Source organism: Lissotriton helveticus, chromosome 2_1 (assembly GCF_964261635.1).
Source record: "Lissotriton helveticus chromosome 2_1, aLisHel1.1, whole genome shotgun sequence".
Lineage (NCBI taxonomy): Eukaryota > Metazoa > Chordata > Amphibia > Caudata > Salamandridae > Lissotriton > Lissotriton helveticus.
In genome coordinates, this window is record NC_136059.1 from 1,034,240,405 (window position 1) to 1,034,268,152 (window position 27,748).

At 45.7% G+C, this 27,748-nt stretch overlaps 1 protein-coding gene across 1 annotated transcript in view; it reads left to right on the plus strand.

Moving 5' to 3' along the window:
- The window catches only part of FRMD3 (FERM domain containing 3), a 669,011-nt gene that overhangs the window by 365,958 nt on the left and 275,305 nt on the right, over positions 1-27,748 (plus strand). The window contains exon 3 of the mRNA XM_078675836.1: positions 20,153-20,195. Within this exon, the coding sequence (XP_078531962.1) occupies positions 20,153-20,195 (43 nt within the window). The remainder of the gene's footprint in view (positions 1-20,152; positions 20,196-27,748) is intronic.

Consider the following 27,748-nt stretch of genomic DNA (forward strand, 5'->3'; position numbering starts at 1 on the left):
CACAACGTGACGCTCCACCATAGAAGTGTCACGTTGCAAATAATTCTAAATGTGTTGTCTGTTGTACACCACCGTTGTGTCACAGAAGTGATGCAACAGCAGTGTAAATCTTATTCAAGGGGCTTGTAAACCCGCCACAAATTCTCCAAGAAGTACATCACCCTGTGCCAGCCTAAATCACAAAGCAGAAGGTGAGAGTGTCATCAGATGTAAATATGTCATACACATATTCTGTTGTCCATTTTCCACTCTGCCACGCCATTACATCCCCAACACACCACTGCTCCTACCTGCCCCGTCTGCGGCAGTACTTCACAACACTGTTAGCACGCAGAAGATATGGGCAAATCCCAGAAAAGTTCCACAAGTACATTTCCCATTTGTTTACTTTTCTCTCTACTCACACATTGACACATCCAGCCAGAGCACAGACTGCAGTAGGTCACCGCATCTAATGGGAGGAATCGTCAACGTACAGTGGAAGGCATGACAACTACACTAACTGGTAAGTCAAACTGGCCAGGAGATGAGCAAAATGCATACACTGTCAGGAGACGACAGAGGGACAAATAGTGCCCACCTATGTAAGTCAACCAGTGATGCAAAATTTGCTTCATTACAATTGGAGTTGTCAATGGACATTCACCTTTACCATATGACATTTGTGAAGAGCGAAAGACAAAATATAAAATGTCTTGGCTCATCATACCTTTGTAATTGTGGTACACAACATGTATTTCACCAACAGTCCCAGACCGGGGAAACCAATCCTGTAATCGAGGGCCACAACTAGTCAAAAGGGTGTGCCCACTAAATTGTAATAGTGTCTGTAGACCTAATCAAGAATTTCTATTGGCACAGATATGGAAATGATGAACAAGCAGTGAGCTACCAGTCTCTGTAGTATTGACAATGCATACACTGTCCAACTTCAAATCTTTCCAATATGCATTAAATTGCACAGTCCACACAGCTGATCATGTACTGCGTACATTGGATGGATTATTTTCTGGGCATCAACAAAACACGATAGTGAACCTTAACTCTGGATTCGTAGGTAGGTGAAATCAGTGTGATGCAGATGAGTCTGGGTCATTTATCACCTTCCTTGAAACATCAGTAACCTTCTCATACAAGTTTGTCAGTTGATGTGTCATCTTATTGATGTCAGTGCTGCATGGATGTAACAGCTGGCAAATGCTGCTTGTGAGCAGGTGCCCACATGTAAAGTCAATGAGGTAAACATGCTGCACATCGTCCTTGATTATCCGCAAATGGTTAATGAGAATGACATGTTGGCTCATAGCTACAATCTGTTGTACTAAAATATGGACATGTATTTCTCATCACAGGTGCTGACAGGATGAGACCACTGCAGCGGACACCATCCCGGGGGATGCATGACATCCTGGCTGCAGTAGTGAAACCCTCGCGCACCTTTCCTTCAGGTAAATTGGGCATGAGGTGTGTCACATAGCTTAGATTACTAAGCCATGACAGAGATCGAGATCCCCTACTGCATGGAATCAACAGTTGTTGTTTACAAAGTGGAATACAAACCAGGAGTGTCACATATGCCTGTCTGTCAATTGGTGATGCAGATCATTGAGAATGTTGTTTCTACCCACTACAGCTATGTCTACAACAACTATGAGGAGACAGGTGCAGCAGGATACACCAGGTGGGAACGCGAAGTGACAGAGAGTTGTGGCTGTAGCTGGTGAGTTTGCTAGTATTATGTACTTCTCCGTGTAACACCTCAGTGCTATGGTGTGAGCGGTCATTTGTGGTGGTACCCTAATCAGATCACAGGATCCTCATCTTCTGATGCAAAGTACAGTTAACACAACCCTGGTGTTGCAGCACATGTAATATCTGGTCAATCACTAATACGGTTGCAACCTCTGTGTTTCAGATGATGCTGAGGGAGAGGATGACAGACCGACAACCAGTGATGGCCGACGGGGAATCAGAGGGGAGAATCCCCTGATCCTCCAGGCAGTAATGTCTGCAGCAAGTCATGCTCAAGAGGAGGATCAAGATCATGAGGACGTTGACTTTGAGGAGGATGGTGACCACATATCCATCGACTCCGTGGATGACGATACTGATGTCACGGCATCACATCCTCTGCCAAGCAATGCTCGTCTGCCTCCTCCCAAACAAACAATACCATGTCCTCAGCATGGATCAAACCAGCCATGGCTCCCACACATCCAATCACAGACATCACTCCCTCACAGCCCTCACATCCGGGACTGACATGGTGGTTCCCCTACCGCTCTTGCCTACACAGTGTAACCCTGCTATTCTTTCCACCATCTGTGGGACGTACCAGCCCTGTTGTGGTACATGTATTCCCTGGGCACCCTTCTCCTGCCCACAGTCTTCCACCTGCCACCCCCCGATGTTGGACCTGCTCATCTCATCCCTGGCAGACACCTGCAGAGGGGGCCTGCACGTGGCGATGGTGGCCAGTGGGAGCAGGATTTCTACCAACAGCAGGCAGATGTTAGGCAGGACATTCGTGCCATAGGGGCTACCCTGTCAGACATGTCTGGGTCCCTGCAGGACATGGTCCAATTCCCTCAGGTGGTGGATAGGGTGTGCCAAGCTTTGGATAGGATGGATAGCACTTGGCAGGAAATGTCCAGGAATATGACAGACCTGATATCCATCCAAAGGGAAGAGAGTGCCAGACACCATGCCTTGGCCATGAAGATGATGGAGGGCATTGTGAGAGTGATCCAAAGTCTCCCTTCACGGCCAACGCAGGGAGGGGAACAATCATATCGGCCTGCAGGACATCACATCCACACACCTATAACACCAACTGTACAGCACCACAGCAAAGGTACACAAGCACACCGGCACCCTGAACAGGCACCCCAACCACGCCCACCACCCTCACCACCTGCACAACCAACCCCCGTACAGGCACCCCCACCACCTGCACAAACACCACCAACCTCTGTACAGTCACTCCCACCACCCCACCACCTGCACAAACACCACCAACCTCTGTACAGTCATTCCCTCCACCCCCGCCACCTGCACAAACACCACCAACCTCTGTACAGACACTTCCACCACCTTCACAACCAGCCCTTGTCCAGGTACAGACACCAAATGTGCAGACACCATCTGTACCTGAACCTCTTGATCACCCTGTACAACACACACATACACGAAGGCGACAAGCTCAACCTGACCCCTCACCGCGTTCATCACCACCACTATTGCGGAGACGCAAACATGATCGCCAGTAACATTCACGTGGCCAATTTGTCTTGCGGTCCTTAGGTGTATAGTGAAAATAAAGATCTACAAAAGTAATATCCTGTTGTGTATCATGTCCTGTCTAACGATGTAGGCATGTGTGTGTGTGTGTGAGACAGTTACAAGTGTAACACATCATAGCAACACGTTATTGTGTGCATGGCATATGACTCACAAAATATGGGTCCATATTTGGAAACAGTATAGGGTAGGGATTGACTACAAGGGATTTTATTTGTATACTAATTCAGTTGATTTGCTAGCGTGAATCTTAGAGTTGGTTGTCAACAATCTAACTCCAATGTATCCATAGGATAAACCATAATAAATATTGATATTAATCACAATGATAAGGATAGAAGAAGCACACGGAAGATCCTTTTTATATGAAAATATATTGTATTTTATATGTCAGAAATCAATTAAAGGGGATACAACAAATAGTTAATTATAAGCAAAAGTGTCACGAACAGATGTGTAAATTAATCAGCAAATCAGTTCATAACAAAACATCAGCTCCTATAGATAAAGAAGAATAACTAAGTCCATCAAAGTACAAAAGTTGCTCTTAAGAACATACATTGCTTTGGAGATGATGACAAGGTTTGGAAACAGACATTCAAAATGAAGTCAAACAAGTTAAACAAAGTAGAATTCCTCAAAGATATTTATGTAGGAACAAAAACTAACCATCCGTTTGGAAGGGAGAAAGGAAAACAAATGATGATCTTAATGCAGAAGGAGAAGGGAACTTGGATTGGGGTGGGTCAAAACAAATATAATGCGTCCGGGAGCGTCAGGGAAACCAGTCTATTAACAAGGGGAAAAATACATCTTCGTCCAGAACAATGTCTCAGTCCAAAAGTCAAGTGTCCTTCTGGTCATCCTCCAGGACCACAATGTCTAGATCCTCAGGGTCGGACACATCCACACGGCTGGCTGGTGCAGGAACAGGCACCACATGGGTACGTGATAGACGAGGAGTACGGGGGGAAACAGTGTGGGATCTCGGACAGGGGTATGGGAAGGGATTTAGGAGACAAAAGACGACATGGCTGTGCTCAGGGACTAGATGTGGGTGCTGAGGTTGTCCATAGATCGGACAAGGTCCGCTCGCATCGTGCATATCTCGAGACACACTTGTAGCAAGATGTGAGCGGACAAGTCAGGTTGACCCTCGACCATCCAACTCAAGTCCCCTGGCACAGCCATAGGAGGAACAACACCGGGAGGGGTCGGGGGGGACAGAAGGGATGTGGTGCCTCAGGTCCCGAGCTGATGTGTTCGGCTTGGCGGCTACGAGGAGGGGGACAGGGTTCAGGGGATTGATCTGGAGCCCCCGATGGCATGGGGGACTCTAGAGGTAGGGAGGGGCAGATGGCAGGCCCATATTGAATATTGGCCCGCCCTGGGGACACCTCTTTGTGAGCCACTGGTGATGAGTATGTGGGTGAGTGGTTCTCCACCACATCATGGTCCGAGGTGTCCGGTCCTCCCCCCTACAATGTCTACAGCCTCCACCCGGGATGTAGTACCAGAGTCGTGTCCTTCCTCATCCCGGGTGGGTGCAACCCCCTGGCCTGCAGATGTTGAGGTCCCCTCCTCCCCCTCTTCTTCATCGCTGGTGGAAAGAGGGTGTAGCCGCCGGCGAACTGATGTCCTCCTGGTCCGGACTTGCCTACAGAAGTGTAAGCAAAATCCTGATGTGGTGGTTGTTTGATGCAGGACGATACACATACATAGATGAGCCAAGGTCAGATTTTGTTCTCCTCTGATCACACTCTACAGTTGTCAGGGGCCGATTTACAACTTCTGGCGCATCTCTGCTAATCAGCAGAGGTGTGCCAGAAGAGTTGCGACGCATCTGCCCACCCGTGCGCCACCCCTGATGTGCCGCATTTACAATGTAGCACACCGTGGCGCTTGGGTGGGCAGATGTGTGACGCATCCCCGGTAGAATAGCGGCACTTTGCTGGAGTGGCGTGGCAAGTGCGACCCCACTCCAGCAAGGCTCGGGGGTGCACGATCGCTAACATGCTGCGTCAATCCTTAAGCCTGCTTCAAGCAGGCGCAGAGTTTTGGCGCAGCATGGCCCTAAAAGTGACTGAGTGAAATCTTGTAGATTTCACTCAGCCACTTTTAGGAGGTGTTCCTGCACCAGATGCGTCACATTGTAATTACCCAGCAGCATGGTGCTTTGTTTGCTCCGCCGCTGCGTCACAAAAGTGGCCCAATGGCGGTGTAAAAGAGGCACAAGTGCCTTGTAATACTGCCCCTCAGTCTTTATGAACTTAATGGGGGTTGGGAGCACACTGCCTCACAGTCCCAGCACTGTTCGCCTCTTTGCATCCTGGTAAATGCAGTACACAGTTCAAACTTACTTCAAATTCATCTGGGGTTGCTGGAAATGCTGCCAAGTTCCTCTCAGGTCACAGTACCACTCACTGGCACACAGCAACCCCAGATGATTTTTCTTTGCTCTCTAAAACTGCTGCTCTCTACTGATGAAGGGCTCAATCCAGAAACACATGTCTAGAGATATACAGCAATGTCTGCACCAACTTTGATGAAAAACTCCAGATAATTTTGAAGTAAGTTTGAATTGTGTACTGCATTTACCTGGATGCAAAGGGGCGAACTGTGCTGGGACTGTGAGGCAGTGTGCTCTCAACCCCCATTCTGTTTGTGAACTTACATTACATGTATGTTCACTGTCATATACTGAATTGAGTTTTACATGGACATCTTGTGTGTATTATTGTGGCTTACGCAACTGTATTGGTACATGGACATCGTGTGTGTATTATTGTGGCTTACGCAACTATATTGGCCAAACCTCAACCTTGGCATTCTTGTGATCTGTGTGTCCTGTCACTGCTACATGTGCCAGTTCAAAAACCAGTCCACCAAAGGAGAACATGAAGAGTCCAGATTTAATAGAATTTGGCCATTGATATGGATTTGCAGCTATTTAACGTCTGGACAAGTGTCATCTGCTTTGTAGCATTGTATGGGACAAGCCAAATGTGGGTCACAAATCCACATAGGGTCTGGACTACTCCTCTAGCTACATTGTGAGTCTAACCTTTTGCAGTCCCCACACATCATCGGACAATCTAGTGCCACATACTGGCTTTGTTGACTTAAAAGGTAGTGCAGTACACCGGTGAACAGTGGTGGGTGGTTGTGACAGCTACCTGTCCAAGTAAAATGTAATACAGGCCACTGAGAATGAGACGTCTGTCAGTGGACACACCTTGCAAATTTAGGAAAACTTAAGAGTGATGCAAGGATTTCAAAGTCTGTCTTGACTCCATGGCACATGATGATCTGTCTCAATTGGAACCCAACTCTACAGGTGCAATGGAAATCACAACATCCAATACCCTATGGCCTGCCATGCGCACACTGGACAGTCTCTGTACCATAGCTCATCCAATGCACACATCAGTTATGATTTACTTGGTTCAATGGTAGTGGTGCTGGCAGAGCAGAATTCAATATGAATGCATGAGTGTGGCACATTTACCCAGTTGTCATGAAGAAACTACAACTCCCAAAAGCACTCTGCCCTCTATAGTCCATATGCCACAGTGTGCTTTTTAGGTTTTGCCTGGCGAAAAGATGCGCTCTGCGCATCTTTTTCGCGCAGGCGAAAACCTGATGAGAACTGTAGTGGGGTTTGGGTCGGCCCTCGTCATTTATTGGCTGGCTCCATAAATGGAGCCTAGCCATTGGACGAGGGGCCTGTCCGTCAATGCCGGACCAGATTCGGGGGCGTTCCCGAGATTCTTTGGCTTTTGCCGACGTCACGCGACGTCAGCCGAAAGCCGGGAACGCCCCCGAATCTGGTCCGGCATTGCCGGCACCAGTGACTATCCTGCTCCTGATTGGTGAAGCTGCGTGGACGTCACTGCTGGTCCACGAGGGAGCCCACTCCTCGGGAAACTTCGCCGCTCGCCTGCCTGAGCTAGAGACGGGCCGCCGCGCTGCCCGCGGCGACCCGGAAGTGACCGGCCGGCCGGCCAATCCTAGCGCGGCCGGCCGGAAGTGCCCGCCCCCCGCAGCCCGGGGGAAGAAGGAAGACGGCAAGAAGTATGGCGGCGCCCGCGGGGCTCCCGTGGCCTGGAGGGAGCCCCGGGAGATGCGGAGGACGTTGCCGGTCTCCCATGCCAAAGAGGGAGACCGGAGAAGTGCCAGCGAGATTGCCGCCGTCGATGTTGCCGGTCTCCCATGCCGAAAAGGGAGACCGGAGAAGTGCCGCCGTGGCAAGGTGCAGGTGAGTCTATCTGCTTGCACAGGAGGAGCCCCGGGGAAAAGAGAACGTCCCTCCGCGGCCCCGGAGAGTCCCGAGGAGCGGGAGCTCTCGTCCAGCAGCCGCCGGACCCGGTGAGTGCCTGCAAGGGGAGAGGGGCGTCGGGACACATTGTCGGTGTCCGCCCCTCCCCCCGTAGTAGAAGTCACCATGTCCCCTGCGCCTCTGTCCCGTGCAGCCCCGTGCGCCTCCTCCTTCCCTCGTGTCGGGTCTCCTTCTCCGTGGGTCTCAGCCGTCTGGCAAGAAGCTGCAATATGCTGGATTTACATTCAAATTTTACGCAATAAGTGTTCTACTGCACATGACTGAGTGCGTATTTTTCTGGATCGTTTGAGCCCAGAGCTGCATTTGAGATATGAATCTCCTAGCCACTATATGGATCTATACACACATATATATAATGCATACACTTTTTTTCTTCATTTTCATGGTAAAGGCATATGTGCTGTAAAATAGTCTGGTAAAGGCATATGCATTGTAACGGATGTGTGATAAAGGTATTACAGGGTAACGGCCGTAGTGTAAAGGCAGTTTCTCTTAAGCAACAGCTTTTTTTCATGAGCAGGAACACCATACATCGCCAGTCGGAATTTACTTTGAGGACCCTACAAACGCTCTTTACTCTAATGTGTCCCTGTTGCCTGCTTGTGCCCCTGTTGCCTGCTTGTGCCTCCGTGTGCCCCTGTTGCCTGCTTGTGCCTCCGTGTGCCCCTGTTGCCTGCTTGTGCCCCTGTTGCCTGCTTGTGCTGTGTAGGTGTGTGTGGAAGGCTCTGTGTGGGTGTGTGTGGAGGGCTCTGTGTGGCTGTGTGTGTGGGAAGCTTTGTGTGGCTGTGTGTGTGGGAAGCTTTGTGTGGCTGTGTGTGTGGGAAGCTTTGTGTGGCTGTGTGTGTGGGAAGCTTTGTGTGGGTGTGTGTGTGGGGGGGCTCTGTGTGTCATTTGCGAGAGATAAAGCTAGTGGCATTGTAAATGACAATGCCATTTATTTATGTTAAAAAAACATAAATAAAAATAATGTCAAGAGCAATGCCAATAGCTCTAACTTTAACAAAGGCAAAACCATTGCATTGTAAATGCTTGTTTAATCTTGGTGACTGCTGCTTGGACACGGAATTGTTGAATGGAGGCATGGGACACACAATGGTACAGCACTGTTTCACACACATCATACTCCCAGACACATATTGCATATGATGCACTTACTAGGTCCTTGCTGCTCATGCTCCTCCAGCATATGGAGGGTTGGTCAAGCTGCTTGCAGGACACTCCTGTACAGTGGGGAGAGGCGAGGGCGATGCACATGATGCTGGGAAGACAGGCCAGCCAGCTCCGTAGCCTTGTGACGGGCCCAGCGCGTTAGGTCCTCCCAGCGCTTACGGCACGCCCTAGCACTCCTGGTGGACACTCCCACTGTACTGCAGCGCTCGGCGATGTTGGCCCATATCCTGGCCCGGGCTGCAGTGCTCAGCTGGTGCTCAGGGTCCCCATATAGCTGAGGACATTTCTTCAGCATCCCCTCCACCAAGATGTCCAATTCCCTTTCTGAGAAACGGGGTGCTCTCTCCTCATACTCCTCAGCCATTATGGGGAAATAAGTTTGATGAGAGCAGCAGGATGCCTGAGGATCCGATCAGTGATAGAGGTTGACTCAGAATGAACACAAAATGGCTGCCAACTACTTCCTGTGATGTATTTCCTGTCTCCCACTTCCTGTATAACATTGCCTATATGAAATGATGTGTTCCAGTTTATTTTCAGAATTAGCGGCCCGAAAACGTAGTTTCCGGATCCGGATCCGGATCCGGAGCGTCGTTTACGCGCACGCGCATTACGCCGCGACACCCGAACTTATGATTTTGGGCCGTAACCTCCGAAAAGTACCCGGAACACATTATATCATACAGGAGATGTTATACAGGAAGTGGGAGACAGGAAATACATCACAGGAAGTAGTAGGCAGCCATTTTGTATTCATCCTGGTCCATTCATAATCAGTAATCAAATCCACTGCCATCCTGCTGTTGTGTTGTAGGAAAAAGTGAAATGACAGTGCAGGTGTGAATCATGAATATGTAACAAAAGGGGGAACAGACCATTTCATGACATTTCTGCACAGACAGGGGGGGCTGACACAACATCAAACCCCAGTTTCATTTTCTCATACTTTGCATTATGGGACATGTAGTCCATATTGAGTGCTCATTATCAGAATTGTGTGATGTGTTACGTAACATTGGTGTGGAGCAGTGTGGATATGTCACAGACACATTGGGGCAGATTTACGAACCCCGTATGCCACATTTACGCCACAGTTGCATCACTTTTGTGACGCAGCGGCAGCGCAAAGCCAACGCCATGCTGTGGGGTATTTTCAACGTGACGCATCTGGGAAATGTGTCATGATGTAAAGCCCTGCGCCACAGTTGGGTGTTCCTGCGCGGGTGGAGGGGGCGTTCCAGCACAGGAACGCCTACTAAAAGTGGCTGAGTGAAATCTATACGATTTCACTCAGTCACTTTAATGGCCATGCTGCGTCAGAACCCTGCGCCTGCTTGTAGAAGGCGGAAGGATTGATGCAGCATGTTAGGCAAAGGGTCACAGCTAGCCTTGCTGGAGCTGGGTTGCGCTTGCGACGCAATTCCAGCGGTGCTTTACCTTAATGGCAGCAGATGTGTCATGCTTCTGTCTATAATTGCCCCATGGCGCGCCACATTGTAAATGTGGCGCATCCATGATGGCGCTAGGGGTGTCTGCTGTGACGCACAATAACTGGGGCATCCCTGCTGATATGCAGGGATGCACCAGTTATTGTAAATCTGCCCCATGGTGCCTGATTCTCCCATGACATCATCACTCACATTCTGGGCCCATCATTTGTGGGGGAGTCAAATCTGTTGAGGTCACAGGCCTGAGTATGCACCCTTTTGTGATTTGGTGACCCATCCTCATGAGGTCCAGGTATGTCTCTCAGGACATGTATTGTTTGTCATCAGTGTGAATAGTTGGTTTTAGGGATGTCCACTACACTGATAGCTGACATGGGCACATTACCTGAGGCACACTCCACCTTTTGACTACTGTCAGCGGCTGTGATTTGCATGCAGTTAGTGTGGCTTGCAAAGTCGTCTCAGGGTGGGATTTATTGACACTGTCGTGTCTATCCAAGTTTCATAACTGACAACAGACAGCAAACCACATGTTGTCCGTGACACTACAGGTTGCTCATGTGAAAAACGTGGCAACGAGCTTATCACTGACTTGCATGCCCTGACGTCGGTCATGTGCAATGGCCCGGTTTCCCACATTCAGAGCTAGCCGAGGTTCCAGAGGCATGTGTAAGCCATGCGTTAAAGCAATGTTGTGCAAAACACTACAGGTTAATATGATCTTGCACACGACTTCTGGGGAGTACAAAAGCACACCCCCTGTACGGTCGAGACATCAGAATCGCAACTTCAACAGACCAAAAGTGCGCTCTATGATGGCTCGAGTACATATGTGTGCCCTATTGTACCTACGCTGAGGTACAGTGTCTGCACGCCTGTAAGGGGTGAGGAGATGTGGGGAGAGTGCATACCCAGCGTCGCCTGAGGAGGGTAGAAAGGGCAGTTGTTAACATTTCCCTCTTTGACTTGCACAGAACATGATCTATATGTTCGTACATGCAGTGTGTGTTGGGCCATGATTCTTATTGTACAATTGTTACTATTGGGGGGCATTCAGACATTTCAATTACACATATCACTAATTTTTAGTGCTTGGTACTTACCCAGTAGCCACATGTTGCCAAATACTCCAGCAGCCATACGCCGGGCAAGAGGTGACATGCGGTATATGAAGCTGTCACGGGTACTGCCTGGGAACACTGCATGCACATTGATGAACCTCCCACTGGCATCAAAGACAGCTTGCACATTGATGGAATACCATCTGTGTCTGTTGCAGAAGATGTGTGCAATGTGGCAGGGTGGCTGAAGGGCCCCAAGGGTGCAATCAATTGCACCCAGCACAAGTGGAAATTGTGCAAGGAGATAAAAATCTCTTGCTGCCGTTTGTCTCATGGCCAGTGTATGTGGCATTTATATGTAGTTGGGGGCTCTAGCAGTGATGGATCTCAGTACCTGGTGCAGGCGCCGTGACTGGCTCGCCTGGGAAATGCCCACATGGTCACTGGAGACCCTTTGGAAGGACCCAGTAGCAAAGAAGTGGAGAGCAGAAAGGATCTTGAGATATGCTGGTATTGCATGTGAGCAGCAGGTCACAGAGTCAAGTTCCTGCTCCCACTCACATACCATATCCAAGATGACTTCTGGAGGGAAACGGTACCTGGCCCTTACATCCTGGCTGGACATTTCAAATAGGTTGATCCTCTGTCTGACGATCCTCTCTGCTCTCCTCCTCCTCCTCATGTAGTTTTGCCGCATGGCAAAGGGCAGTGCTACAAACACATTCAAGACATCCTGAAAGGGTTTGTTTGTGTCTGCTCTGAATTCATACATGCTGCAGGGTTGGGGTTGGCTGCAGTGTGTCAGCTGATCCATGAGGGGGTATGGTAGGCACTTGGACAGGTGTTTACCCTTGGCTAACATGACCAACTGTTCTATATTGGTGATGGGTTTGGCCACTGGCACTCCTTTCTTTTCCTTTTTTTGTGATAGTTTAAATTTATCAAATGAAAGTCTCCATTCCTCGTGTTATGGCGTGCTGTTTGGTATCGTAGGGCTGCCTGTCCCTAGTTCTGAAATATCTATAATTGACGGTGGATGATAGAATATCATCACCTAACCAAGCGCACAGCTGTGCGCTTGGTTAGGTGATGATATTCTATCATCCACCGTCAATTATAGATAACATGACCAACTGCCAAAATTTGTATCTTCCGGCCCGGAATTGTATTTTCCAGCCCGGAATCGTAAACTACGGCACAATGTCGGAAATTGCAGACCGGAATCGTAAATTCTGCTGCAGAGCCGTAAATTCCAGCCCGGTTGCGGAAATTACGGCCCGAGTGCGGACGTAAAGTTAGTAGTCGTAAGTCTGTTCTGTGAATACCAAAAGTAGTAAGTTCATTCTGCGAATGCCAGAAGTAGTAAATGCATTCTGTGAATACCAAATGGTAGTAAGTTTAGGATTTAGTCTTAAGTTCATTCTGTGAATCGGGCCCATAGATATTACAAGCATATAATAATCTCATGTATAAATACATATTCCAAAACTATTGAGGAAGGAACAATTGGCCTTACATTTGCTTGAATGTAAGGCTGCCATGTACAGGGTGTGCTACAGACCTATTAGTAGCATTTGATTAACAGGCCCTGGGCACACTCACTGCACTTTACTAGGGACTTACCAGTAAATAAAATATGCCAATAATGGACAACCAAACATAATTGCAATTTACACAGGGAGCACTTGCACTTTAACAGTGATCAGCAGTGGCAAAGTGCCCAAAGCACCTAACCCAGCAAAAACTAAATCCAGCACACAGTCAAACATACAGGAGGTAGAGGCAAAAAGTCTGGGGAAACCACTCCAAGGATGCCAAGTCTAACACCAGGTGAGAGGAATAACATTTTTAACCCCTTCCATGCGTCGGACGGCCCCCGGCTGTCCGACGTCACAGTGGGCGTGCACGGAGGACGGCCGGGGGCGTCCGAACCCCACCCACTCAATAAATCACCAGCACCGCGGCACAATTCGCGCCGCGGTCAAGGTTTTAAATAGATTTGAGCCTGGAGTTGTATTGTTTCTTGTCCAGCTGCATGGCTAAAGTTAAAATAAAAGGAAGAATAGTTCTTCTGAAAAACAGATTTGAATAATTGTTCATTGACCACCACTGAGCACCTTATGTTAAAATGTTGATGTTGATGTGTTTGTCAATCAGGGTAGTGTATACCAAATGGGACACCGGTGGTATAAGATTCCCCTTTGGTAAAGCGGAAGCACCGTGTTCATATGGTGAGAGTAATGTGGGTAAAACTCGAGTTTGTGTAGCGGCATACATATTATGATAAGTACCACTGGAGTTTTCTAAAGATTTTATGTCAACCCAACCTCGACCCATTGCTGAGCGAGTGAGACCCGATCTCTTGTTTAACCAATAGCACTAATAAGAAATAAAACAGGAAGGTTAATATCTGGCGCTAAGTGAACCACATTGTATAAGCTGGGATTATTTGTAGTAATAATAAGGGAAAGAAACCGCTGCACAGGTCATATCACTAACATATTGTGTAATGGGCCATATCACAAGCAATGTGATAGGCATTGTCCCATAAATTACAAACTTTTAGAACTCCAGCCTTTCCTCTTTGTCTACTTCTGAGGTGATAATGACTGTTACCTCTAATATCCAGGTAGAACATTCACCTATCAGCTCACCTATGGGCCTAAGAATGATTGTCAAGCTACACCTATTCCACCATTCTCTGCTTGTGAATTTATATACGCATAGCACAGACTATACACAGCATCTGGTTTGCTACACTTATGCTCAGGTTGCTTTCAAATCGATTCTACCTTTGATTTAGAGCAACCAATTCACTATTTTATTTCAAACCCAACCCCATTCCATCTCATTTCCATCCAACCATAATTTCATATAAAGTTCTTACTATACATTGAGCCTCTTCCCTGACTCCCACTCTCAGAGGTTTGGCGCTTGTTGTACACTACGGCACCCTCTCGCAACTTACCAAAGACATAATTCTCAGATATCTGAGAATTTAGTTCCTTCAGCAAAAAACAGGCCTGCAAAAGCCAATATATTTACTTGGATTGGTTTAATTTTAGCTTATCTGTTCTTAAACCCGCACTTAAGGCAGCAGAATTATGATTCCGACTGAGAATGGCAGGATGAGTTATTTTCACTATTACAAGAAATACAATAAGTACACAAGTCAAAGAATCAGTATTATTCAAACTACATCTCTTTATTCTCAACAAATAGAAGAAACTATAGTTACGCTCCTACTAGGACCCTAACCAAACGGCAATATAAGCATTTCTTTAACTATTAAGGTAATGTTTTAAGTGTAGATAATAATGAGTAATATATTGATCTATTCCTGGACCAGAAAAAGCACAAGAACATTTTTTGAACTGTTGGCAAACTCATAATCATTTTTATAAACTATGGGTTGCCTTGATTCTGCTTTCACTATAATTTGCCCTAGGAGGGCACGTTTAGAGATAAGTCAGGTTCAGAAACTAGCTAGGATCAAGATTTGGCAAGAGGAATCAGCCTTCTTCCAGAAAGCTGTTTATGATTTTGTGACCGAAGTAAACAGCAACCTCAGCACATGCTTAGGTAGTATTGGGCTCTTCATGTCAAAGGGTAGGTTGAGGCTAGGGCCAAGTTGACGGCTTGGAATAAGAGTTGTAGGCCTTATTTTGGAAAGGATGGCCATCCTTCATTGACTCTTTTCTGTACCTTTGAATTGCTTGAAGCCTTCTGTAACTTCTTGCAGAAGAATGTGACAGTGTTGTCTGTGGTAGTAGCCAGTGCTTAATTTGTAAAAATAGAATTGCCAGGGCCCTCTTTAGGAGGTCGCTTTCGCTTGCACCGCCCATTGCTGCTGTCAACGCTGCCAATAACAGGAACAACACAACTACTAAACGTCACTCACCTACAAGTGTGACAATTTTGACTATTCCATCCCCCCAAAGCTCTAAGAATTGCTTTGGCAGCATGTTTTAGTCATTTTTAAAGCGCATTGAATTAATAAACAACTGTTGCTGTACTCGTCTCTAAATGAGACAAAGAGCACTACCATGCAGCAGAGTGTCATAAGTGCCGGTGTTGACAATTAAGTGCCGAGCTGAGCACCAGACACCACTGGCTCAAATTAAGCACTGGAGTAGCTGAGCTGCAGAATTTATATTGCTGTGTATGGTTAGTAGAGTTTGACCATTTGGAAGATTGTCCCAGTTAGGCTATGTTCCTGTGTTTCCGAAATAATCTATCTCTCTATCTATCTATCTATCTATCTATCTATCTATCTATCTATCTATCTATCTATCTATCTATCTATCTATCTATCTATCTATCTATCTATCTATCTATCTATCTATCTAGATATATATATATATATTACCAAATCCAAAGTCTCCCCAACCTCCGGCTGGCGATGGAGAGACACACAAACTCCAATTGCAGTTATTTAAGTTGTTTTTTTATTTTCAACTGCTTGCTGTGCTCCCACAACCTGTCAATACCCGTTTCGGCCTTGATCACATGTAAACCCATGGACGCGAGATATATATATATATATATATATAGAGATGTGTAAAGGGTATTTTTTTTATTACCAATGTTGTCGGGGACAAAAACATCACAAGATGTGAAGGCTTAAGCCGCTCACAATGCCTGCCACTCCCTCAACAATGGTGATAAATAGCATATTACACAATTCGGATCTGCATATATGCATTTTGCCATGCTGGTTTTTCTTGTGTAGAAGTTATAAACAAACGCATTCATGCAGAATCGGGATACAAGAAGTTAAATCAATGACCTGAGATAAAATGCAACTAGATAGACCTTTGTATAAGCATAAATGCTGTTTTCCTGTTTAACCCCTTCCCTGCTGCCGTCGGCCTTTGGCCAACGCGAGCACTACCTTGCTGGTGCTGCGAACGTCCAACGGCCGACGCGGCCCCGCCCACTCCACGGAACCGCCGCACGGCCACAGCTAAGGTGTTAAAGAGTTTGTAACGTGCAATCTATGATAAAATAAACAGTTCTCCCTCGTCAACATATATGTATGAAAGTGTATTTATTAGTATAATTACTCTAAATTCCTTTTGTTATTTTGCCACATTTATTTTCACCATTGTGGCCTAAATAAATACCTACATATCAAATGCAGCGGTGGAAAGAAGTCTTGCTTAGTGTCCTGGCTTGGAAACCCACTGGTAGGTCTCTTAGGTCTGACCTGTGGTGTCTGAATGTGGGCAGGGGTGTGGATTGGGAACTGAGGGTCTCTCAGGGCTGACTCAGTGCTTCCCATGGCCTGCTTAGGGCGTTTGGAAGCAGGTTGAAGGTCTCTGAGAGATGTCTGGTGGGGTCTATGGCCAGCAGTGCATGTGTGAAGGCTGGTTGAGTTTTATGTGCACTGTAGGCAAGCACTGAGGGCCAGGACAGAATGTCTGAAGGTGAGCTGGAGATAAGTTTGAGTATAGGCTGCTGAAGTCTGAAAGCAGACACAGGGCATCCAGGGTGTGACTGAGGGTCCCTGATGGCCTCCTGTTAGTATCTGAGAGCATGCCAAGGATCTTTTGAACCCTTACAGGGACACTGAAGGGTCAGCTAGTATGTTTGATAGCCAAGGGCCGCAAACAGTTAAATGATGGACTCTGATAGCTATCTGGAGATGACTGACTTCAAGTCTAAGACACTCTCTCAGGACCCAAAGGAGGTCTGAGGAGGTCTCTGAGGACCAACCGGATGTGCAACACTCTGAAAATTAGTCTTTAAAGTCTGTTAAGATTCGACCACTTCAATGGGCCTAAAAATATTCAATTTGTCAGTATATTTGTCAGGAACATTTCATGATTATGCCTGTTGTGCAAACGCATTGAACAACACCAGGATATTTTACCTACTTGTGACACTCTCGCGCCCCATCGGGCAAAGCTGACGTGTCAGTTACAGGTACGATTGGACTTCCTTAAACATCACGTGACAGGGCCACTTTCCTTTCCGCAGTGCCAGTAAATTGTGCAACCTCTTTCTCCTAAGCCCTGTACACCTCATTTTGCGTATGCAGACTATCTCGGCGAGTCATGTATTATACATACAGGGAAAGTGGTGTTCTGAAGAGCAGTTTGGGAACAGAAGAACCATTTGCTCTCGGCGCCTCCGAGGCTGCATTAGCCAAATGGCGTGCTTTTATAGGGAAACAAGCTGGAGCAGAGAGGACACCCGAGGACATGCTGAAATTAGACTTCTAACTTAATTCTCTTAGCCAGCGCAGGGAATGGTAAGCGTTTGCTTCATCCAAATCTATACTAAATCTGCAGCAACTTGCTGCTTGACATGAAATATTCGTTTCAGCTATAAAGGTTGGATTGTTATTTTTACTGCCCTAGACATAACCCTTACGTAAAAAACTGTGTTCTCTGTGTTACACTATCATAAGCTCAATTACCTGTCTCTCGTCCGTCTTTCTTGTCACAGTCATTTAAACTCTGTGGGCCTCATTTATGAAGTTTTGCCGTAGGGAAGCGCAGCAGGCCTTCCTGCTGCGCTTTCCTACGGCAAAAGAAAAGGGCAGGAATGCGTTGCATCTATAAGATACGGCGCAATCCTGTCCTTTTCCCCTGCACCGGCGTACAATGGGCTGCCTGCCCCAACGCAGGCTCCTTTGCACAATGGTATGTGATTTGCTATTTAAAACAGCGAAAAGGCACATTTATGCTAATGAGGGTGAAGTCCTTCCTCGCTCCCCTTGATCCTGGTGGCACAGCACTTGCTGAACTAATGATATCTATGCCCCTTGTCACAGTGAGGCTAATTTGCACCTCAGACTTCTTGGCAAACCATTTAAGGGTCCGATTACGATCTCGCTAGGAAAGCCCTCCGTACGACTCTGATTCTGTGGTCTTTCCAAGCGAATCGCGCTGTGCGTTTCAGACCGAATGAGTACGATGCAGCCGTATGCTGACGGACTCGGTTCGCTCAGACTCCCATTGAACTCTATGGGAGCCTGTGTACCGACGCATACACAGGCTCCCATAGGAAAAAGGGGTGGGTGGGGAAAAGCGTACACCCTGTGGCAGGCCATGTTGCCTGCCGCACTGTGTATGCATGGAATGTGGGGGACCCATGGGCACCCCCCCATTGGCTGATTCGAAGGGCTCCAGGTAAAGGGGGGCCTGCTACGGCCCCCGAAGTCCAATTCCGACAGCCATTTCATCTTACTCAGACCAAGGAGATACAGATGACAGAATAGTGCTTCGTACTTGCTCGGTCGGTATCCGGCTCCATTGCGCTGCACGATTCGTCTGCGAACAAGTTGGTCGGATAGGATTGAGTTCCGGAAACAATTTGGTCGACCCAGACGAGATCTTCACATCGTATTTGGTCGTTCGGACCGGGTGACGACTCGGTCCAAAACAAAGGCTCTGATTCGAATTTGCACGTTCCGGTACCCGTTTGGAGGCCTTCCTAACTAGATCGTAATCTGGCCCTAAATGTTGAAATGAGTCACTATGTTACTCCAATTTTTCGAAATTCTATGCAGCAAAAATAATAAAGATTGATCTTATTTTATATACAACTATTACACAGTTGTACAAATATGAATAACTGATTTTGTTTACCGGTGCAGGAAAACAGAAGCATCTACTAGAGAAAGGCACTACACAAAATAACATATCGTGAGAGTACATATTGTGGATTTGGGTCAAGTAAATGATATTTGATTTCTTTGCCTAAGAGAAGCTGGATATGTTTGAGTTTATGAGCGGTATATGGTGCAGAACTTGCAGCCCTTTTACAGCGCCATGGTGTACTTTTTCCATTGCTGCCAGTGATATTTAAATAAATTATGTTTTGAAGAATATGGGGAAGATTTACAAGGCCCTTGCGCCACTTTTGCGTCACTTTTCCCATGTTAAAAATGACACAAAAGTGGCGCAAGGGCCTTGTAAATAAGCCCCTATGTGTTTAGAGCAATGCTGACACCTTTCACCACTGCCATATTCTGTGGAGATAATGGCACCTTCAATTCTGCTAGATAGAGGAACCACTGCATAAACGAGCAACACGTGGGAAGTGTATGTATTCCCTGCCCGGTGTTTGCACTGTCTGTGCGCGAGCCGAGCTTTTACTCCCAGGAAGGAATTGGAGTCCGTGGAAAACAGGAGAAGTCACTTTCTCTTCCGTTGACGTCAATGCCTTTCTTTAGCGATAAAACGGGAACAAAAAAAATAATGAATCTTTACCTTTGCTTCTTTGGGCTCACACTTGTGAATTGCGTGAAAAAAGACAAGTACTTCAGTCAATTGAAAGTGTATGAAACCTATTAAATTGATCATATTTCTGGATTGCAAGTGCCTCGTTTGCTGCCCCTACACAAAAGCCTTTTGCACAGGGTTCCCAATTATAAGAGGTGAGAAGTGAATTTAAACTGATAATTACCAATGTGATAAACGCTGCACCTTCCGATTTTCCCTGGAATAAGTTCTGCAGGTTTGTTAAAAGGGGAAAAGGCACAGTAAATACCAAGAGATGCAGATTTTGGGGCCGAAAGATTCAAAATACCCATGTCATGCTCCATTTTTGAGAGCCCCCTTGTCATAGGTGCTACTTACCGCACAACATATTCCCAACCACTTGGTGCAGGCTTTTACTGAGTGCAATAAATAGCACACCACCCTTCAGGGCTCTCAAAATGGAGGCCTAAGTCTTCCAGCAACATGAGTATTTACTCCTGCGCCAGCTGTTGTTATAAAGCATGATGCTGTTTGAAAGCCAATGGACGCAGACATCTTAGTGTAAGCTTCCTGTGTTGCACTGACTGTCGCATTAACCGCTCCTCTCCTTTCCTTTCACAGCACTGGCTGGAACCCAACAAATCTATCGCCAAGCAAATGAAGTGTAAGTGTTGAAATCCCTGCGTCTAATGTGCTTGAAATGCTCCCAGATGTTCTGTTAAATGTTATGTGTATGAAGTTTGAAGCTGCGGATGAGAAGCGCCATGTCTACTGAAGCTGGACCATCAGGCGCGGCTTCACAGATGGGCGCGCGCTCAGCAGCAGGCGGCAGGCCCCATCACTTGCATTGATTTCAAATTATGATGGCTTGACTTGCTTACTTTACTGTGAGTGATGGAACGTGTTGAGTATTGTGAAACATTCAGAAAGACATAGCAATCAATCACTCGCTTTGCAGAAGAGAGAGAGCTATTTTGTAAAAAGAAATGTGTTCATTTGCTTAGCTTTGTGCTGGTTTTTCTAATATTTCAATTGGGTAATCTTCATGTATGAGATCATCAAAAATAATGCAACATTCCGTGTGGTTTTGCAGCTACATTGATGCAAAACCAGAATATATTCTTGTTTTACACTATCTGTCATACTTGAATCTCTAGGGATATCCCTTTCAGGATGAACTGACCCTCACACACCGAGGTGGCGTGCTCCACCTTGGGTGGGAGATGTAATACGCAATGGGCCCCTCAGAGAGGGCTCTTGGATGAAGTTTAGCCCACAATGTGGTGGTAGACAGGGTATAAGGGGGATAGTGATTTTAAAAGTGGCTACAGATAACCCTGAAACGACTCTTTTTATTCTTGGGCTTTATCTGTGACAAGGTTAGAAGTTGATGTGGACCAATACAACATAAGTTCTTTGTTTGTCCAGTTGGTGGTCCACATGTTTCACCCCTCTCTGTCCAATGGCCCGATGGTGTTTCTTTAGAACCTAGGGATAGAACCATAACTACTCTTATGTAGATATTATCTAAAGTGGATAGGTGTAGCTTAGGTATTACTAGTGTGTAACATATTCCCTTCTATAAATGTGAAGGAAATATCTGGTTTGGCCCTGATTTAGAAGCTCACATGCTAGCTGTAAATGACGGTGAACCCTATACATAGTTTGTCAGGGTCCCCAGGGACGACAAGAGGCTGGTGATGGACTTATCTTCATAGCTGGCTCAGGAGGCAATCAGAAGCAGCGTGCTGCACCTTGAGATGTTTAAAAAAACAATAAATTCATATCACAAACATCTATGTATTGTATAAATAAACACACTGTGGTTGCTTCATGCTTCTGTTTGAGGCACATGTAAGTTTTACTGTGAAATTGTACTGATGTGCATCCTTTCAGGCCTGTGACATGCTGATGAAAATCCACAAATATCTACACATATAAATCTCTTTGCTATCTTGCTTATTATCACTCCTCTGTTATCTCTCTTTCAATGTAACATTCATTTCTTGGTTTCAACCCGCAGGGACTGTTTTGAATGCCCAGCAATCCCCAAGGAAAATCAATCACATCAATGCTGTTGGTGGGTTTTCCCGTATTATTTGATCAGTATTTCACAGGGACATTACATTTTAAAAAGGCACCGTATTTGTGCAAAAAATTCCCTAAATACAACATATGTTGCCCAACATTCCCAAGAAGAAGTATGTGTGCGACAACAATCCCTGAAGAGAGAACACATACACCTACCTTTGTCAAGAAGTAGCCAATGTGTGATCAGCAATCACCAAAGTCACAACTTGTGTGCCCAAAGGTGTTGTTTGCCCAGCAACTGTGCCCCCGAAAGATGGCGCTATATACCCAGATATCATCAGGGCCATTACAGTGCACCAACATTCCACGGGAACAGTGTATCTGTGTCACCATCGCCTAGAGTTAGTGCATGTGTGCCCAACCTTTCCCAAAATCTTAACACCTATCACCACTGAACAACAATGTTATGCCTGGTCATTTCCAGATCCACACTGGTACCAAGAGGTAACAGGGTACCACAAGAGTGAGAAGGGTATCACTAGGTACTCAGATTTGAAAGATGAATGATATCAAATAAATTTGCTTAGGACATTGTCCTTAGACCATGCTAGAGGGTTTCCCTAAAAAGGGCATTAGCCCTCACCTCTTACCAGTGACATGCTTCATCATTGGATTTCTCCTATCTACAAACATCCTTTGGTTCATAGCTGGCTCCTTGGGGGGCTCTTGGTAGGGTTAGAGATGTGTGTGCTTTTAATATATACACAGGAACAGAGTAAAGATGTTTACTCATTGGTTTTGTATTGAAATGCTTTTATCCACTAACCCTCATGGTTAGTGTGGGTATTTGTTATGATTGGACTTCAAAGCAATACTATTGTACATATGGTGGCTACAATTTATAATTTTACCCCTAAACCCTTAATAGTGTAGGTGAAAACAGTGTACTCGCAGTGTTGTGTGATGCACCTGCCTAGTGTTGTGCCAACATGTTTGTCCCCGCTATCAAGCCTTACAGTCGGTCAGGGGCATTCTTTAGGAATGATCCCAACCATATTCCTTTCCCTAACTAATGCCCTTTGTGAGATGCCTGAAGTGTCATCAGGTAAAGAGAAGGGGAAAATTACTCTAAGTCAAGGTGATTGTGAACTGGTCATTTGATCAGTTGTCGCTTACATTTGAGGCACCTAATGTGCCTTGATGGAACTTCCTCCTGTACTGCGCCAAGAAAAGCACACGCTGCGCTACTGGGAAGTCAGCCTGCTGGAGACACTTGCCTGGATTCTCCATTACATGACTGCTTTGCAAAACAGGAAATTGATTTAAAATTCAAAACAAATCTTTAGCACAATCTAGGCACTAAGTCATTCCCAGTGTGCAAACAAAACCAGACAGATAGGGAGTAAGAAGAAATAGTCCATATATTCAAACCAGAGCTCGAAGTGGTCAGTTCAAGCTTTAATAATTTGGTCAAAACAGTTCCTATACTTTTTTGTAAAAAAACAACCGTTCCTGAATAGTTGAAATCCCACTGGTTGAAAGGAGAGGGTCTCCTTAAGTGTGAGTGAGAGAAGAAACAAAACTCCTCTCTAGAGGGCCAACTACCAGAAAGAAATGTAAATGTGTACAACTGTTAATCATCAAATCTAAAGGCTGCTTGTGAGCTAGTAAAGGATTTAAGTGCACCACCTCGAATTCAAACCTGTGACCATCTGGTTACACCCACAGACATCTGAAGTGATTGCATTAAACAACCGAGCTTTCTTAACAGAAAAATGAGTTTCCCTCAAATAAATGTAAGTTGTATTTATTTTTTATTTAAGGTGTGTGCATTATATTTTATACGCAATTACCTGCAGGTGAAAAGGTCAACAAAGTAGCTAGAGAACATTTTGTTTTTTTAAAGCTTGTCTCTGACCCCCCATCACACTCGCTGACCCCATCTCAACTGTACTCAGAATTACAGTTCCCATACTTTTCATTATGCACATAGACCGCTGATTCAAACACATAAGTAAGGAGGAAGAGGCAGCAACAAGAAAGACATAAAAAGCCTGAAAATCCAATCGCAGTAAAATTAGTTAAAACATTTAACAAATGATTTCCGAAGGCATCTGCGCTTACTCAGAAATGTTTCCACCCTCCACCCTATGCCACTTCTTTTCTTGTCTAACTTAGGCTTCTATTTCTTCCTGGCCATTCCATATCTGCCCTAGTACATGCTCCACATTGTCCTTTCATGAACGCTAATTCACCCAAAAAACTAATGGTAGCAAAAGTGAGAGCATCCACTCTTTGTGTGTTGGTAACATCACAGGTTTGACTCCATGCCCACCCTTTACCCTCCAACATACTTCTAATTACTGCTGAGTGACTAAGGGAAGAGCAAGAGTGGAAGCTACTGAAAGTAAGTAAACATGACTCTTGAAACCATGTTTACTTCCGGTTCCTGCTTCCCCTTTCATGACCCTTAGTACCAGAGGAAGCAGGGACAGTGCAGAGGACCAAAGGGCAAGCTACGGGTAGCAGCTAGCAGTACAGGCTGCCCCAATCTTTTAATTCACTTCATACCATTGGAAAATCAATTTTTCGAAGGTTTCCAACTGTGCCCTATCGTGGATGTCATTTAGGGGTAGCCAAAACGCCCCACCTTCCAAAATACCATTTTATGAGGGAGTGTCACATCTTGTCTAGGAGTTTGGAGAAAAGAAAGACCTACTAAACATGGTGTATGCTTTTATTATTAGCTTCACTCTGCAGAGACCCTGTAGGAAAAAAGACACTTAACCCCTTCGACGCTCATGACAAGCTGGGCTCGTCATGGCGTAGCCTCCTCGCACGCTCATGACGAGCCCAGCTCGTCACGTAAAGTGCAGTTTCCGCCCGCACGCATGCGGTTAAATACTTTTGTAGACAAGACCAGTATCTGTCCTGTCAGTCGCAGCAACCCTCACCCATCTTCTGGCCTGATCCCAGAGTTGTTGGGCTGCCAGGATGCCCCTCTTTTTCCACTGCAGTGCCCTGACCTGCAGACTCAAACCCCATTGGAGAGTGTTCTAGGGTCTCTCTAGCCAAGTTATGTGTGTGGTGTAGGGATGACTGATGACTAAGAGGCGACCTTTGCTCTTTCACCCAGCGATCAGCCTCTCCCATTCTGCAACAATATGAAATATAGCTTATTTATTTATTGTCTCAGCTAACAGCCATACAGTGTCCATTGCGAGCAGATATTAAAAGCAGCATTCATTAAACAGTAGAATCAGAGACCATTTAATATTGTAGACATTAAAAGCATTTGAATAAAGGGCCACTGCTTGAGTACACGACTTTTGTCTGCCAAGCAGACTAGATGTATGCTGACACAGGTACACAATAGAGGCCGTACCTTTCCGGTGGCAAAAAGTCAACGCCTCTTTGGAACTTGAAACCCATAAAATATATTACACATGGGGACCAAGTTCATTTTAGGAGTTGCAATTGTTTTTGTGCCAAATAGCATAAACCACAAAGAGGGTTGGGCATTCCACAAGGTATCCTTTCTGTGAAACACGCTAGCCGGGGAGCTGGGTGATGTGGGACATGTCCTGAAGGTACACATAAACATGGTGGCAGTGGCTTGAAGCAAAGGGCAGTTAGGAAGAAGAGTGAAAGAGGTCTTGAAATGAGAAAAAAGTGACATTCTAAAAGTACCGGGGTGTCAATGTGGAAGTGGTCAGATACTGTACAACCAGATCACCAAAAAGATTGAAGAGGAAGAAATTAAGGTACAGCAGGGAGGCAGGGTTGGACTGAGGCAGACAATGCAACAGGTTCTACTTATTAGCCTATCAGGCAGTGCTTAATTTGTAAAATATGAAGTGCAGGTGCTCAAATGTTTGTCGGAGGCCACACCTACTTTTCTCTTGCTCCACCCACTTCCTCCCCTGGCTCTACCCACTTACTATAGTCGCTCCACCCACATCGTCAACTGCCACTGCTAAAAGTCAGAGGTAATATATACCTGGCTGATCCGAATTTCAGCAAGGGAGCTTTCCTCATAGTAAGGTTTTGATAGGAGGTTCCCCTGCCCTTTAAACATTTTGAAAAAGATTAACTCAAAAGTGCATTTAAAGCACAATTTTGGAATACATTAGCTAAAATCACTAATGCATTGAAAAGGGACAATTTCAGTGCTGTATGTGTTGATTTACCACATTAAAGTTACACATTTGAAAAGTAAACTTCAATGTAATGACATTTGGGAGTGGGTCCCATTACCACAGTGAAGAAGCAGGCTCAAATCTATCTGATGATGACACGTGGGCTAACTAACAAAGAGGATTGACACATCATTTTTTTTTCTCACGCAGCCTGAGCAATGAAGATACCTGCACAAATACCCAGGGCCTCCAATGGCTCTGGAAAACATCAGATACATAACTACAGTCCTTTCAATTGACACAATGCCTTAACCATGATTCATTGTTTCTTGAACATGCCTGAGCTCTGCTAAAACATCCTTCAGGAGTATGATTTACCTGGACAGCATGTGTTGTCAGCAAGAATGCTCAACCTGTTCCCGTGTTATTTCTCCTTATAGAAAACAAGTGTTTATATTTTCTTTCAGTAAAACAGAGGCGTGCAACACAATCAGCCCTCTCAAGTTTTTGTAAATCATATGTAAATTCTGTATACCCTCATTTCCTTGCACGGGTGCACCAGCTCTCATGAAGCTTGGCTGCACCAAACACAAAGCTTGAATAATAATTAAAAGGAAAAAAAAGATATGTTACTTGCAAGCATTTGTACATGTTTAGAGTTAATTTCATGTATGTGCTACAGCTGCAGAGGAGTTTCTTTACCATGGCTTTGGCCAACAAGAGCTCATTAAAATGTTACAAAACACATGCCACCTGCTTTTTAAAAAATGATTTAAACAGCCGAGATTAACAATCCTAGGCCTAGCATACTTAAAAGTAAGGTGTTTGGCAGCCAAGAAAAACCTAATTAACCTCACAGAATTCTTTGCATCTTGGCTTATTCAGGTTTTCAACTATTGAAGAGTGATTACAGAGAAAATAAAAGGCAAACAAAATGCATTTCACAGTCTTGGAATAGGAAGAAGAGAGCACTTTATAAACCTGACGTATTTCCGAAAAGATACCGTTTTTAAGGGTATCAATCATTCAAAAGTCTGTGTGATCTTGGCATCCATTAAACATCCACTCCAGATGCCACAGAATCTCTTGAACGAAATTGTCCCTCCTATGCACAGTAAATGATGTGGACACCCTGCAGATTACATGTATACTCAGCCTCAGTTCTTGAAATGTGCAACATTACAAAAAAACATGGAACACGTGGACCATCACAGTGCTCTCTTATACTTTCTCTATTCAGGCTGTAGCTCAGCTCTGATCCTTTCATCCTGATAGTAGGGAGTTGTCTGTAGCGCACTGAAAACCAGTTTAGCTGCTGCCATGCATTGCTGGTACCACCCAAATCAATGTTCTGCTCCCTAATAGCCTTGATAATAAAATGAGCATGCCTTCCGAAATTGTTGATGGTCTTCAGCTTGGACGAGGATATGGTGAGGGCTTATATAGGCATGTAATTAAGGAACTGAGGTTGAATAGTTAAAGAATTAAAACAGTCTAATGAACACATTCATTTTCTATAGGGACATTTTCAGTTTCATCATTTGGCTTTTTCCTACAAAGGGACAGCCATTGCAAGTTTGGCTTTGTGTGGCGGCATAACACCCCAAGATAGGAAGAGTTGAGGAGGTTGGTGTTTAGAGGAGCCAGGAATGTTGTTCAGTTTCCTTTAACAGAGGTCTGTGGATGGGGCAAATACCTTCTTCTTGGGCAAGACAGAGCAGACTGGGAGATCGCGAGGCAGACATTTCAATCTGAGCTCAGTTGGTTGAAACTTAGGTCCAGCCTCTTTGCACAATCGCCATATATTCGGCCCAGGGGGCTTATTTATGAAGGCCTTGCGCCACCGGCGCGTCACTTTTAAAATGGGAAAAAGGGACGCACCGGTGGCGCAAGGCCTTCATAACTAAGGCCCGAATTTTGGAATCACGCTGCAGTCTTGACTGTTGTAGGACCCGGAGACGTCCTTTAATTTGCTTGATGCATTTATACTGTACTATGAGGCGTGTCCACGTCATGTGCACTTTTACACGTGGCGTTTTTGAGGCAC